The following is a 16,073-nucleotide window of genomic DNA, read 5'->3' on the forward strand; positions in this document are numbered from 1 at the left end:
GGCACATGAAAAGATGCTCAACATCACTAATTATTAGAGAAATGCAAGTCAAAACTACTGTGAGGTATCAGCTCACATCAGTTAGAATGTGCATCATCAGAAAATCTACAAACAACAAATGCTGGAGAGGGTATGTAGAAAAGGGAACCCTCTTGCACTGTTGGTGGGAATGTAAGTTGATACAGCCACTATGGAGAAGAGTATGGAGGTTCCTTAAAAAACTAAAAATAGAATTACCATATGACCCAGCAATCTCACTACTAGGCATATACTCAGAGAAAACCATAATTCAAAAAGACAGATGCACCCCAATGTTCACTGCAGCACTATTTACAATAGCCAGGTCATGGAAGCAACCTAAATGCCATCGACAGACAAATGGATAAAGAAGATGTGGTACATATATACAATGGAATATTACTCAGACATAAAAAGGAATGAAATTGGGTCATTTGCAGAGACGTGGATGGACCTAGAGACTGTCTTAAAGAGTGAAGTAAGTCAGAAAGGGAAATACAAATATTGTATATTAACGCATATATGTGGAATCTTGAAAAATGGTAGAGATGAACTGCTTTGCAAGGCAGAAATAGAGACACAGATGTAGAGGAAAAACATATGGACTCAAGGGGGGAAAGCGGGGTGGGGGAGGAAGCGGGGTGGGGGAGGGGTGGTCATGGGATGAATTGGGAGATCGGGATTGACATATATACACTAATTTGTATAAAATAGATAGCTAATAAGAACCTGCCGTATAAAAATAAAATAAAATAAAAAGAAATAAAAGAAACCCAAATTGGAAAAGAAAAAGTAACACTGTCACTGTTTGCAGATGACATGATACTATACATAGAAAATCCTAATGATGCCACTATTAGAGCTCATCAATGAATTTGGTAAAGTTGCTGGATATCTGTAGCATGTCTATACACCAACAATGAAGGATCAGAAAGAGAAATTAAGGAAACAATCTCATTTACCATCACATCAAAAAGAATAAAATACCTAGGAATAAACTTACCTAAGGAGACAAACGACCCATACTCCGAAAACTGTAAGACACTGATGAAAAAGGTGGAAGATGACACAAACAGATGGAGAGATATACCATGTTCTTGGATTGGAAGAATCAATAGTGTCAAAATGACTATACTACCCAAGGCAATCTACAGATGCAATGCAATCCCTATCAAATTACCAATGGCATTTTTCACAGAACTAAAACATAAAATCTTAAATTTGTATGGAGACACAAAAGACCATGAATAGCCAAAGCAATCTTGGGAAAGAAAAATGGAGCTGGAGGAATCAGGCTCCCTGACTTCAGACTATACTACAAAGCTACAGTCATCAAAGTAGTATTATACTGGCATAAGAACAGAAATATAGATCAGTGTAACAGGATAGAAAGCCCAAAACTAAACTCAGGCACCTCTGGCCAATTAATCCTTAATAAAGGAGGCAAGAGTATATAATGGAGGAAAGACAGTCTCTTCAATAAATGATGCTGTGAAAAAAAAATAAAATAAAATAAATGATGCTGTGAAAACTGGACAGCCACATGTGAAAAAATGAAATTAGAACATTCTTTAACACCATACACAGAATAAACTCCAAATGGATTACAGACCTAAAAGTAACACCGGATACTATAAAACTCTTCGAGGAAAACATAGAACACTCTTTGACATAAACTGCAGCAATCAAGAGGCACACGAAAAGATGCTCAACATCACTAATTACTGGAGAAATACAAATCAAAACTACAATGAGATATCACCTCACACCAGTTGGCCATCATCCAAAAGTCTACAAACAATAAATGTTGAAGAGGTGTGGAGAAAAAGGAACCCTCCTACACTATTGGTGGCAATGTAAATTGGTACAGCCACTATGGAGAACAGTATGGAGGTTCCTTAAAAAACTAAAAATAGAGCTACCATATGATCCAGCAATCCCACTCCTGGGCATATATCCAGAGAAAAACATGGTTTAAAAGGATACATGCACCGCAATGTTCATTGCAGTGCTGTTTACAATAGCCATCGAAAGATGAATGGATGATGAAGATGTGGTACATATGCACAATGGAATATTACTCAGCCTTTAAAAAGAATGAAATAATGCCATCTGCAGCAACACGGACGGACTTGGAGATTATCATGCTAAGTAAAGTAAGTCAGACAGAGAAAGACAAATATCATATGACATCGCTTATATGCAGGATCTAAAAAAAAATGATATAAATGAACTTATTTACAAAACAGAAATAGACTCACAGACTTAGAGAAGGAAGTTATGGTTACCAGGGAGGAAGGTTGGTGGGGGAGAAGGATAGATTGGGAGTTCGGGATTGACATGTACTCACTACTATATTTAAAGTAGATAACCAACAAGGATCTACTGTATAGCACAGGGAGCACTGCTCCGTATTCTGTAATAACCTAAATGGGAAAAGAATTTGAAAAAGAATAGATACATGTATAACTGAATCACTTTGCTGTACACTTGAAACTAACACAACATTGTTAATCCACTATGCTCCAATATAAAATAAAATTTTTTGAAAAAAGGAAATCAAACTATATTGAGACACATGAAAAGGAAATACAACATATCAAAGCTTATGTGATGCAGCAAAAGCAGTTTTAGAAAGAAGTTCATAACAATAAATGCCTACATTAAGAAAGAAGAAAGATCTCAAATAAACCTAACTTTACTCCTCAAGGACTAGAAAAGGAACTGAATCCAAAGTTAATAGAAGGAAGGAGATAACAAATAACAGAATGGAAATAAATGAAATAGACACTAAAAAGACAACAGAAAAGATCAAAGAAACTAAGAGCTGGTTTTTTTTGAAAAGATAAACAAAATAGACAAACCTTTAGGCAGACTTACCAAGAAAAAAGGTAGAGAACTAAAATAAATAAAATTAGAATAGCTTTTTCCTCTAAGAGCGGGAACAGGAACAAAAACAAGGATGGCCACTCTCAGCAGTTTTACTCAAAACAGTATTGGAAGTCCTAGTCACAGCAATTAGGCAGGAAAAAGAAATAAAAGGCATCTAAATTGGAAAGGAAGAAGTAAAATTGTCTCTCTCTGCAGAAGACATGATATTATATATAGAAAACTATAAGGACTCCACCAAAAAACTGTTAGAAATAAACAAATACAGTTAAGTTGCAGGGTACAAAATCAACAAACAAAAATCTGTTGTGTTTATATACAGTAACAATGAGCTAACAGAAAGAGAAATTAAGAAAACAATCTCATTTATAATCACAACCAAAAGAATAAAATACCTAGGAATAAATTTAACCAAGGAGGGGAAACACCTATACACTGAAAACTATAAGACACTGTTGAAAGAAACTGAAGAAGACACAAGTAAATGGAAAGCTATTCCATGCTCACAGATTGGAAGAATTAACATTGTTAAAATGTCCACTCAGCCCAAAGAAATCTACAGATTCAAAGCAATCCCTATCAAAATTCCAATAGCATTTTTCAAAGAGAGGAATCCTAAAATGCATAAGGAACCACAGAAGACCCCAATTAGCCAAAACAATTTGAGAAAGAAAGAGCACACTCCCTGATTTCAAACTATTTTACAAAGCTATACTAACCGAAACAGTATGGTGTTGGCATAAAAACGGACACATAGATCAACAGAACAGAATAGAGAGCCCAGAAATAAACCCATGCATATGTGGTCAGTTAATTTAAGACAAAGAAGCCAAGACTGTACACTGGGGAAAGTACGGTCTCTTCAATAAATGGTGTTTGGGAAACTGGCCAGCCACATGCAAAAGAATGAAACTGGACCACTATACACAAAAATAATTGAAAATGGATTAAAGATTTGAATGTAAGACCTGAAATCATAAAACTTCTAGAAGAAAACATAGGCTGTAAGCTCCACGACATCTGTCTTGGTGATAATGTTTTGGATTTGACATCAAAGGCAAAGGCATCAAAAGCAGAAATAAACAAGTGGGACTACATCAAACTAAAAAGCTTCTTCACAGCAAGGAAACCATCAACAAAGTGAAAAAGCAACCTACCAAATGGGAGAAAATATTTGCAAACCATATATCTGATAAAGAGTTAATAACCAAAGAATTCATACAACTCAACAGCAAAGAACAAACAACTCTTTAAAAAATGGGCAGAGTATCTGAATTTTTCCTAAGAAGACATACAGATGGCCAACAGGTAAATGAAAATATGCTCAACATCGCTAATCATCAGGGAAATGCAGATTAAAACCAGAATGGGATATCACCTAACACCTGTAGAATGACTATAATAAAAAAGACAACAAATAACAAGTGCTAGTAAACATATGGAGAAAAGGAAACACTATAGCACTATTGGTGGGAATATAAATTGGTACAGCCTCTATGGGAAACAGTATGCAAACTCCTCAAAAAATTAAAAATGCAACAACCGTATGATCTAGCAATCCCACTTCTGAGTATTTACCCAAAGGAAATGAAAACAGGATATTGAAGAGATATCTGCACTTCCATGATCACTGCAGCATTAATTCCAATAGCCATGATGTGAAAACAACCTAAGCGTCCATAAGCAGATGAATGAATAAATAAGATGTGATATACAAATACATAGAATATTATTCAGCCATGATGTGAAAACCACCTAAGTGTCCATAAGCAGATGAATGAATAAATAAGATGTGATATACAAATATATAGAATATTATTCAGCCATGATGTGAAAACCACCTAAGCGTCCATAAGCAGATGAATGAATAAATGTGATATACAAATATATAGAATATTATTCAGCCATGAGTAAAAAGGAAATCCTTTCATTTGCAACAATATGGAGGAACTTGAGGGAATTATGCTAAGTAAGGTAAGCCAGAGAAAGACAAATACTGCATGATATCACTTATATGTAAAATCTAAAAAAAAAAAAACACTCAAACTCATATACTCAGAGAGTAGAAAAGTGGTTGCCAGGGCCTGCGGAATGGGGAAAATATGGAAAGGTTGGTAAAAGTGTAAACTTTCAGTTATAAGATGAATAAGGTCTGAAGATCAATATAAACATAGTGATTACCAATGATAACACTGTGATATAATTGAATTTTGCTTATAGAATAGAACTTAAATGTTCTCACACACACAAGAAAAAAAATAAATATATGATGTGATGGATGTTTTCATTAACTCAATGGCGGGAAACCTTTAAATATCTTACAATTTTATTAGTCAATTATACCTCAATTAGGCTGAAAACAAAAACCGTCAAGGCCATAAAAAAATGAGGAAAGCCTGAGAAACTATCACAGACCAGAGGCTGACTAAGGACACAGGACAACTAAATGCAATGTGTTATCTTGGATTGGATCTTAGAACAGAAAAAGGACATTAAAAACTGGTGAAATTCTAACGAAGTCTGGAGTTTGGAATTTAACACTAAGGGAAACTTAAACTGGGGTGAGGTATGTATAGGAAATGCCTTTACTATCTCTACAACTTTTCCATAAATCTAAAGTTATTCCAAAATAAAAGTTTATTTTTCAAAAAAAGATGTACTAGGAATCTTACAGGACAGGTTTTAAGCAACGTGTGCACAAGTCATGGATTGCAGCAAGAAGAACTTAGGGAATGAAAAAAGTTTAGAAACAGACAAGTCAGGAAGTCATAGTAGGAGATTCTTAATGATCAAGAGTGGCAGGTCTTTAAGGGGATTTTGGCAGTTTTGACACATTCCCTGCTGTAGAGTATCTCACAGTCTCTGATCAAGTGCACTCAGCCAGAACAGGGCAGAGGCTAAATAATGAACCAGCAGATTTAGATATGGCAAAAGTTAGACCAAAGTACTTGTGAAAAACTTAAAAATTAATATTCTTCTTGACTAATAAAAACAAAAACATACAGAAATAAAAACTAAAAAAAGAATTCATGTAAACAATAGCATTAGATATTGGAATAGGTCACTAAAGTGGCCCTAAAACTCTCACTTCCCAGGTCTTAAAAAAACTGGACAGAATCTCAAACAAACTACAGATGGTTTAGATGCAGCCTTGTCTGTTATCTTCTCCAGCTGACATTTAATCATAACCCTTTTCAGGAGTTTCTCATGGAGCTTCTGGTGTTTCTTTCCACTGAACTCTTGTTGCATTTAACATCCTAGCATTTGTCTGTCAAGTAGCGTAAGTAGTGTATGCCACCTCATTCTTTCACTTGTGTATAAGTCCTGCCTCCCTAGCACATATTCATTTATTCACTGTTTCAACAGTCAAGTCAGTCAACATTGGATGTCTACCACGCACTGTGCTGGGCATTAGGGTACATTGTTATAAATAAGAAACCACTGTTGTCCTCAAGCTTTCCAATGAGGTCAAAAGATAGACAACTAATCAGGCAATTTTAAAAACAACAGTGTATTAAGTGCTATAACAGATGCTTGCCCATGATGTTATGGGACCACATAAAAGGGGTATTTAACCAGACTTTAGGTTTAGAAGTGAAAACATTTAAGCTGAGTTCTGGAGAACTAGACCATATGCAACCTGATGTCAAAGGCCCAATCACAGACATTTGAATTTTCTCAAGCCTTAAGCTCAGCTCCTTGCAGAGAGCAGAAATTGGACTGTTTGTTAATTATGATCATAATAATATTGATAATATGGATCAAGACAATAACAATGGCTTGTGTCCAAGATACAAAGATGAGTAAGGCAGAATTCCAACTCTCAAGGCATTTCTGGAATTTTCCCTGTTCATCCTTGTACCCAGCATGCCAATCACAATTCCTGGGACATGCTGGCACTCAATAAATATTTGCTGAATGGATGAGCTTTCTCAGACTCCCCACATCTAGTCAAGCACCAAGTCCCATGAACTCTTTTTCTTTTTTTAATAAGGCTGTTTCATTCGTGTGTTTACTGGAGTAGCAGGTTTTTTTTTGGGGGGGGGGGCACATGGCACAGCTTGTGGGATCTCAGTTCCCCAACCAGGATTGAACCCGGGCCACAGTAGTGAAAGTACCAAATCCTAACCACTAGACCACCAAGGAACTCCCCCCATGAACTCTCATTTCACAATATTTCTTACATCTCTTCCTCGATTTTTCTACTTTTCACCACACTCTTTTGTTACTTCCTATCTCTACCACTAAAAGAGACTTTACACTGGTCCCCCCCCCGCAAGCCAGGCTCTTCTTCCTCAACACTGCAAGCCACAAGCAGGTCTTCTGAAACCCAGACTTGCTAACTGAAGTGCCTACTGAAATACCTCCTGTTGGCTTACAGAATAAAGCTGAACATCATCAGCTTACAATTCAAATCCTCAAATCCTCCGTGGTCTTGTCCTAATCTACCACTGTGGGTGTTTTCACACGCAACATTCACTTAAACAAACCCTATCCTCTAGTCATACTTGTTCACCCACTGGTCTTCCAAACAGGCTTTTTGTTGACCAGATTCCACTCAAAAGCCTTGGTTCAGGCCAGTCCTATATCCAGCAGCTCTTCTTCCCAGGTTCCTAAGACCCAGTACAAAACTTCGCCAAGGGTGAAGCTTTCTTTGACCACCTTTGTGTATAGTGTGAAAGAGAAACCACATTTTTTTAATACAGATATACAACTGACTCAACACCATTTTTTTAAAAGACCACCTTTTTCCCAGTGCAATTCTGTGCCTGTCACTTTTGTCATAAATCAAGAACCTGTCAATAATAACATATACACAGGTCTGTTTCTGCACTTTCTGTTGATTGATCTATTCAATTATCCTTACACCAATACCACATTGCTTTAATTAATCTAGATTTGCTATCTGGAAACAGTCGACTAAGTTGTTCTTCATCAAGATTGTCTTCTCTATTCTTGGCCTTTTGCATTTTCATACAAATTTTAGAATCACTTTTCAACATATACAAACTTGTTGGGATTTTAATTGGAATTGTATCTACTCTACAGATCAATCTGGGAGAAAATTAAAAAGAAGTCTTATCAATCTCCTTAAGTATTTGATATTTTTATGCTAATGTAGATGGTAACAGTTTTTAGTTTTATTTTGGAATTGTTTTTTCATAATTTAATTTTGTATAGTAACTTTGTATCCAGTGGCTATGATAAATCCAGTGACATTATTAATTCATTAAGTGTTATCTGTAGTTTATTTTGTTCAGATGTACAAAATAATGTCATCTGCTAATGACAATTTTACTACTTCCTTTGAATTCTTACTCTTGCCTTACTGCATTGGTTATGACCTCCTGTACAATGGTGAACAGAAGTGATGATGATGGACATCTATGCCTCACTATCCAGGTAGATATTTTTAAATATTTCACCATTAACTATGATTCTTTTTAAAGAAACTCTTTATCAGAATAATGAAGTTTACTTTTATTTCCAGTTTGTTGAGAATTTTATCATACCTAAGTATAGAATTTCATCAAACACTTTCACTTCATTTATTGAGATATGGGTTTACTTTCATGCTGTTAATGTGATAAATTAGACTGACTTTTGAATTTTATATCTACTTTGTATTACTGGAATAAATTTAACTTTGTTACAATATGTAATCAATATACGACAGGATTCATTACCTATTTTTTCCTTGTCTAAACAAGTCCTTTGAAGACAGGGTTTTATGCTACTTTGCATTTTTTTGTATTATTCATAACACTGTAATCATATTATAACTATATTTATAAAATTGTAAGCATCTTGAGAGAGGGCAAAGACTTGCTTCGGTCTTTGTATACTCTCTACTGTTTGGAACACAGTATACATCACATAAATGCTTGTTGAATGAAAGTCCTCATAATCTCCTAACAAAGTGTCTTTCACATAAAAGTCACTCTCAGTAAATATCTGTTGATGACGAGTGTGTCAGTTAGTGCTTTCTTTACTTCAATGAGTCCCATCTTCTCAACTTAACTCCTCACGTTATACCTGTAATAGCCCTAACAACTTATTGGCAGGAGCACAATTATAGCTCAATTCAGAAAAGGAATATGTTCACAAGGTTCACCATCTACTCTAGAGGATAAAAAACCATATTTATCACCCAACTGCCATGACATCCAGTCCCATGATACCCAGTCAGGTAGTCCAGCTTGGGCCCACTTCATATGTTAGGCATCAGTGAGATTTTCCCATGTACGTAAGCCTACCTGGGAAAGTTTGCCATGTTCTTCATTCTTCTTCATACGCCCTGCTTAACAGCTTGATTTGTGATTTTAGAAACTGGGCTCTTTTGTCTCTGTTTCTGAGAAAAATTTAAACATACGTTTTTGGTAAAAAGGTCTGTCTCTTCACAACCACTGTGTGGCATTTCAGCTGTAACTCAACATTTATGTTGTACTCTCACAGCACAATTTATGTAGGTATGAATTTGAGACAATCAATAACTTTAAATGTCCCCAACACATACACTTGAAGCAACATCTCTGGGTTGCTACATTACCACAAATTCTATCTCTGCCTAACTATGCCATCTATCAGTCAATTCAGTACAAGAACATAACATATTATAGTTACTGCCTTGTTCCAGAAATTCAAAAGATTCATCAGATTTCTTGACCTTTAGAGCCAGAACAGAAGAACTGGAAACTGTTACATAGGTTTAAACCTGAGAGAGATACAGAAATCTGTGAGGAGAAGTGAAAACTTTCAGAGAAACTAGCCAGACGAAATAGGTAGTGGCTATTACATGGAAGAAGGGAAGAAAAAGGAATCTTAGGTTCAGTAGTCCTGAGCTTCTCAAGTTAAATATATTTAATATATCACTGACAGTGATTATGTTAAAATAACTCAATAAGCCATACCCAACAGAGTTCAAAAAAGTCAAAGTTTCTTCCAAACAAACTGAAATGTCAACCCACAGTCCATTAGTAGAATAAATATATGCCACCTAAAGTAATGACAAATACAATAATGGACACAACACTGAGATGCATTAGAACACACTTAAGAGACATCTAGACTTTCATTTCTTGACGCATGGGTTAGAGAGGCAGAGAATTCTGCCTCAGCCTATTCTGTTTATCTAAAGTCACAGTAAATAATCCTGGTAAATGTTAATGTTCTTAAATGTTTGCCAGACTAAAATTATCCAGTCTGGCCAAAAATACATAAACATAAAAAAGGATATTTTCTCCTTGTTCATTTGTTTGTTTCGTTGGCTAGTTGGTTGATTTTTAATGGTACATTTTAAAGATGCGTTCCCTTAGGTTGAACTTTGTCTTTTGGTGCTTTCCTGATCTGCTCTGTGGAGTATGTTACTTTCACGAATCTGCTCTGTGGGACATAAATAACATTACATAATATGAGCCTAGACCACAGTGACCAAGTTTGCTACAATCCATTTATTCTTCTTTGCTCATCATGTGAATAATTTATTCTAGGAGGCAAGTGTGCACTTGGCATTTATCTACTATTCACTGGTAACATAAAGTCTATTTAAGTGTGAAAATTCACACTTAGAGAAGACAATTTTTTTTTTTTTAGTGAGGCACTTACTAAACCAAGCAAGACACTAGGGCTCACTACAAGTGTGAAGGTTAATGATTCTGTCTTCTACTCTTTACAGTTTCTCTCTTCTGCTTTCTCTTTCCATTTTAAATAGGCTTTCTGAGCCACCATGCAGATAAATATCACCACCAGCACAAAGCTGGGAAGGAAAGCAGAAGCTGGGGACAGGGCAAGGAGTTGGTCTCCACTAGCAGAGCCCACAGAGAGAGTGAGAACAAGAGTCAGCCTCAGAATGGCCAGGCAGGGAACAAACAGGGGCCCACTGGCCCAGGAAAGAAGCCCCCAGAAAATGGACCAGAAGCCAGGCAAAGAGGCAACTTAACAGGCCAGGAATGGTGAGCTGGCCTTGCTGACAAAAGGACCCATACACCTCTGGGTCCAGAACTATAATTCAGGCAGGCTGATCTCAAATAGGAAATCGGGAAGCTCTTTGGGTGGAGAGTGCAGGCTCACCCAGGCAACACCTGAGCAGCAATGATACCTACAGGTACTGTGTGTTGAGCACTGAGCACGGGCCATATGCTGTGCTAAGAGCTTTATGTCTCATGGTCATCCTTATGAGCTAGTCATGGATGTTCTCTTTCTCCTTCTTTTGGGTCTTGGTTGAATGCCCCCTTCCTCACCCCCTTTCAAGAAAGCCTTGGCCAGGAAACTTTCTTTGGCCAATTATCATGAGTCAAATAGATGCACCACTTCTGGATAGAAGTACTGAAAGGCATTAGATGATTCACCAGCTTCCCTTCAGCTGACTTGACAATCATGAAAACAAGTATCAGGATGGAGCTCCCAGCACGCCAGGCAACTAAGATGTGGAAAATACCCTGCTGCTATGGATTGGATGTCTGGATGCTTATGCCCCCCTCCACCCCAGCCGAATTCACGTGTTGAAACCCAATCCTCAATATGCTGGCATTTGGAGGTGGGGCCTTTGGGAGGTGACCAGGTAATAAGGCTGGAGTCCACATGAACAAGATAGTCTTCAGAGAGCTCCCCCATCACCACCACCACCACCACCACCACCACGTGAGGACTCAGCAAAAAGACGGCTATCTATGAACCAGGAAGCAGGCCCTACCAGACACCAAATCTGCCTGTGCCTTGATCTTGGACTTCCCAGCTTCCAGAACTGTGAGAAATAAATGTTTAAAAGCCACCCAGTCTGTTATAGCAGATCGAACTAAGACACCTGCCAACCTGCACAGGTGAGAAGAGTGAAGAAAAATTTCTTTTCTAGTACTTACTGAGCCCCTGCCATAAGGGGACTGTGCATCACTGGAGTATAGGCATGGACTGTCTCCTTGAATCACCCAGTAAACCTGTAACTCCTTATGGAGGACTGTGAATGTACATCCTGTACATTGTGGGTCCTTTGCCCAGGCCTATCTAACCAGAGCCCCACTCTTAACCACACTGTGGCAAAAGCTAACTGAACAAGCAGGAGAGAAAATAAGACATCCCCATCTCCATAAACAGCATCAGGAACTTCTACACACACACAAATGGCATCAGGCCAGGCGACTTAGCAGAGTAGCCACTGCAACTCTCCAACTTTGTGGGGAAAAAAAAATGTCAATCAAGGCATATACCACCAAAGGACACCAGCCTAATGTTACACCGTCCTCTGGGATAGCCAAACTGTATTAAATGGTGACTCTCAAAGTGATCCAGCCCCAGGGAGGGCTGACAGAGCAGAGTGGGTTAGAGTTGAAAAAGTGGCCCCATGCTCCTCTTCTTTGCTAGATCATAACCTTCACTTTTACATTATACCTAAAGTAAATATGGGATCCTACAGAGAATAAGACTTCCATTGTTTCCCAAACCTAATGCTTTCTAAAGCCATAGGCGTTATGAGGCAGAAAAGGAGGCAAAAGATTCTATGAACCAAGACACTGTTTGCAGCTAATAAGACAACATTCTACGCAGGGCCCAGAAATTTTACTTTTTCCTGAAATTTACAAGTAGAGTTCAAAATCTAGAATTCATGGTCTAAACATAAATTCCTTGTATCTTCTAATCATGACTTAAGAACGGGAGAATTCCCTCACATACATTTATTTCTTAATGGGTATTCACCTTAAGTATCAACCAACCAATGACAGGAATCATATTTAAAGATGGGTTGAATGTATTCCAATCCTTAATCATTCAATTCATGTCACTTTTCTCTTGTCCAATCTGGGGATTAGTCCTGTAGCTTTTAAACGAGAAAAGGAGAGGTAAACTATTCTCATTTTTAGCAAATTGAGTGGAACTATATTCTCTAGCTGTCACTTTACATTGTGTTATTGACTTTCAGATTAAGCAATGCCTCTGAAGTCTGGACAGAGTCCACACTCCGTTATTGGGATGACTGAATATGCGTACCATTTGAAGCCATAATTTATTTATGGCCTTAATACTAGATTGGCTTTTAAAGCATGAGCAAAATAATAGTAGGCTGTTCTCATGCATATGATCTCCATTATAGTTATTCATTTTTTAACATAATAAAAATGGTAGTCATCCATTTGATTAGACAGATCAAATGGGTCAAACTACCATATATCACCTTTGAATTTCACATGATACACTCATCCTGATCTCTGCAATATCTAAATCTGAAGGTGTCACATATGTTCAGAATGTTGTCTATCATAAAGTGAACATTACATTTTCATGCTTTGTGTGGCAATAACATACTGGGTTATATTTGTTATGGGTTTTTAGATTTCAAATATCTAATTAGAAATTAACATCAAACTACTTGAAACATCGTAGTGTAGACAACATAGGACAGATGAGCTTGAATGAAAATAAAATTACATTGTTATGCTAATTTAATTTTTCATAGTACTTTCATAAATATTATTTCACTAAAATGTTTGTAGATGTTTCAAAGGGGCAAGAGAATATCACAAAAAAAATTTCACTGGAAGCAAAGCCCCCTTTCTAACTGAAAGCAAGTGTACAAGAAAACAACAGAACAGAATACATGTTTCATGATATGTATTTGAGAAAGCAAACAAAACAGTTACTTTGATTTAAATAACAAAAGAGGTAATTTTTCCAAAAATAAGTACAAGGTTCTATTTTGGAGCATCTGAGTGAAGAAGAAAGCATAGATCCTTATGTGCAAACAACCAGATCTCACTTTCCTTGGTCTCTAACCCTCAGCAGGCACTGAGCATCCTATACTCATCCACAAAGGTGAGGCTGCCGTGGCCCACCCTGTATGACTTAATACTTTCAGTGAAAATCTAAAAGTGAGAAACCATTTAAGTATAATGTGTGCAATGTCTGTGACTCAAGGAGACATAGTCGTAAAAGGTGGCAGTATTGATTTTCAGTAATAAACGAACTAGACCAGCTAAAAGCACAAGCTGCAAATGAACACATATTCAGAGTGACACTGAAATGAAGACATACTCTATCACCATCCTAAGGGTAGACCATTCTCCCTAGTACTAATAAAACGACATCAGGAGCCAAATTACAGGAAGATGCTATTTGCCCCTCTTTAAACTAATAACCACAGGTTCCTTCGCTAATTCTGGAGCTTGCATTTTTAAACATATACTGCTGCCTTTCAAACAACTTGCATCCTAGAAATCTCCTTCAGTTACTTCTATGGTCTTCAGGATCTGAGGCATCCATTTGATATCAGGAAATTGTCTCTACACACAAGACAGCATGCACCCCAATTCAAATCTTTAAACCTGCGCTTTCGGACTTGATCAGGCCCTAAGAGAAAAGGCAAAGACCTTCCTTTCAGACTGGGTAAGAGAAATACTCCTTTGCCCTCTTCCTCCAGGGAAGCTAGTTGCTGCTGAAATGCCCAAGAGAAGAGAAGCGCGCCGAGTGGGGGGGGGGGGGGAAGACGGGGGAGGGGTAGGTCCTTGCGGCCGTAGATGTGTGAGTTCCAGAAGTTCTTTCTATCATAATTGGCGATGTGACCCAAATACAAGGAAACCTCCACATTCCATTAACAGACTCAATTTGGATTATGCAGCTCCGCGGAAAGAAACGGCATTCTCTCTGTAGCTAGCTGTGTTGCCCTCGTGATAACTCTCTTAGTTTCATGTTAACATTTGGTTAAGGAGATGCTGATGGGTCAGATTTGACACTGTGAATCCACTAAACGCCGTTTTACAGGGACTTTTTCTCTCCTGAATGGCGAGCCCTAGGGTCTCGGCCCCAGCGCCAATAACGTTTCCGGCGAAACACGCACTCTTTGGGAGAGGGGGTCCCCGCTCGCCAGCCCCCACCCTCCAGCGGCGGGTCCCGGGAGCAGGGAGACCTGCTCTTCCTTTCTCTGTTTCTCCTTGCAATGTGCAAACCCCTCCCTAGCTGGGCGCAAGTAGAGAGGACCGCCACCTGCTCATCCCAGAGGATACGCTGCAGAAAACTCGAATGGATCGTGCGCGGACACAGGCTGGACACCAGCGGCGACAACTTTACGGATTTGTTAATGTTAGTTCTGGACCGGGTAAAATAGCCCCAAAGACGCGAGCAAACGCCCCTCTAAAGCCCACTACCGTGCAACGCCGGCTCCTTGGAGCCACGCTGGGGCAGTTCCCCTTCTTGCTCACCCCACAAACGCACTGCGAATGACCCCCAGCAGTGGAAGCCCGGGGAGGTCGAGGTGTGCTGGGCCAGGCAGTGCGGAAGGGAACAACCCCGCCCCGCCCCTCCCCTCCCCTCTCCTCCCCTCCCCTCTCCTCCCCTCCCCTCTCCTCCCCTCCCCTCTCCTCCCCTCCCCTCCCCTCCCCTCCCCTCCCCGCAGCCCGCTCCTTCCCGGCAGGAAAGTGCTGGAGAGGCCCCGGGCGGGCGTAGGACCCGGACGCCCCAGCCCCAAGCCGGGCCGCCGGCGGGGTCCCCGCGCCCGGCCCCGGGGCGCGCGTGTGGCAGGTGCAGGGCCGCGGTCGGGGGACCGAGCCGCGCTTACGTGCTCCAGCTTGTCTTTCCTCCGGAGCCAGACGCTGGCGCTGTAGTCCTGCTGCTTGACGCTGCTGTAGAAGTTCGCGCCCACTCGGGTCAGGCTCGGCGAGGGCTCCTTGGGGCGGCTTTTCAGCCTCATCTGCTCAAAGCCCTCGTGGGGGGAGGCCGAGAGCCACTCGTGCTGCCGGATCTCCATCCTGACATGACCAGGAGGCGGCCGGCGCGCAGCGAGCTCGGGATGGGCGTGCGAGAAGCCGGCCGGGGCTGAGGGAGGAGCGAGCGGGCGCGGGCAGGGCGCGGGGAGCCGAGCACGGGCAGGGCGGGGTGAAGCGGGCGGGGAGGGAGAGGGAGGAGAAGGAAAGGAGGGGAGGAGGGAGAGGAGAAAGATGGGGCAGGAGGGAGGCCGCGAGCTAGGCGTAGGCGCGAGGTGCGGGCGGCTGCGGCCCCGGGCGGGCGCTCAGCACGCCGGCCCCCGGCTGAGTGCGGTGGGAGGGGGCGGGGGCGGGGGAGGGGCTGCGCGCGCCTGCAGGTTGGCGCAGTGAGGAGGCAGAGGGCTGCGAGTCCGCCCGCCGCCCCTCCCCGCGCGCCTAGGCCGGCGGCGGCCGGGCGGCGGACCTGCCTTCCGCAGCCTT

At 40.3% G+C, this 16,073-nt stretch overlaps 1 protein-coding gene across 1 annotated transcript in view; it reads right to left on the reverse strand.

Moving 5' to 3' along the window:
• Positions 1–15,657, reverse strand: part of PLD5 (phospholipase D family member 5) — a 488,282-nt gene extending 472,625 nt beyond the window's left edge. Inside the window, exon 1 of the mRNA XM_036835869.1 lies at positions 15,449–15,657. Coding sequence (XP_036691764.1) covers positions 15,449–15,637 — 189 coding nt within the window. The 5' untranslated portion in view covers positions 15,638–15,657. The remainder of the gene's footprint in view (positions 1–15,448) is intronic.
• Between the last annotated feature and the right edge of the window lie 416 nt (positions 15,658–16,073).

This window comes from Balaenoptera musculus, chromosome 1 (genome assembly GCF_009873245.2).
Source record: "Balaenoptera musculus isolate JJ_BM4_2016_0621 chromosome 1, mBalMus1.pri.v3, whole genome shotgun sequence".
NCBI lineage: Eukaryota > Metazoa > Chordata > Mammalia > Artiodactyla > Balaenopteridae > Balaenoptera > Balaenoptera musculus.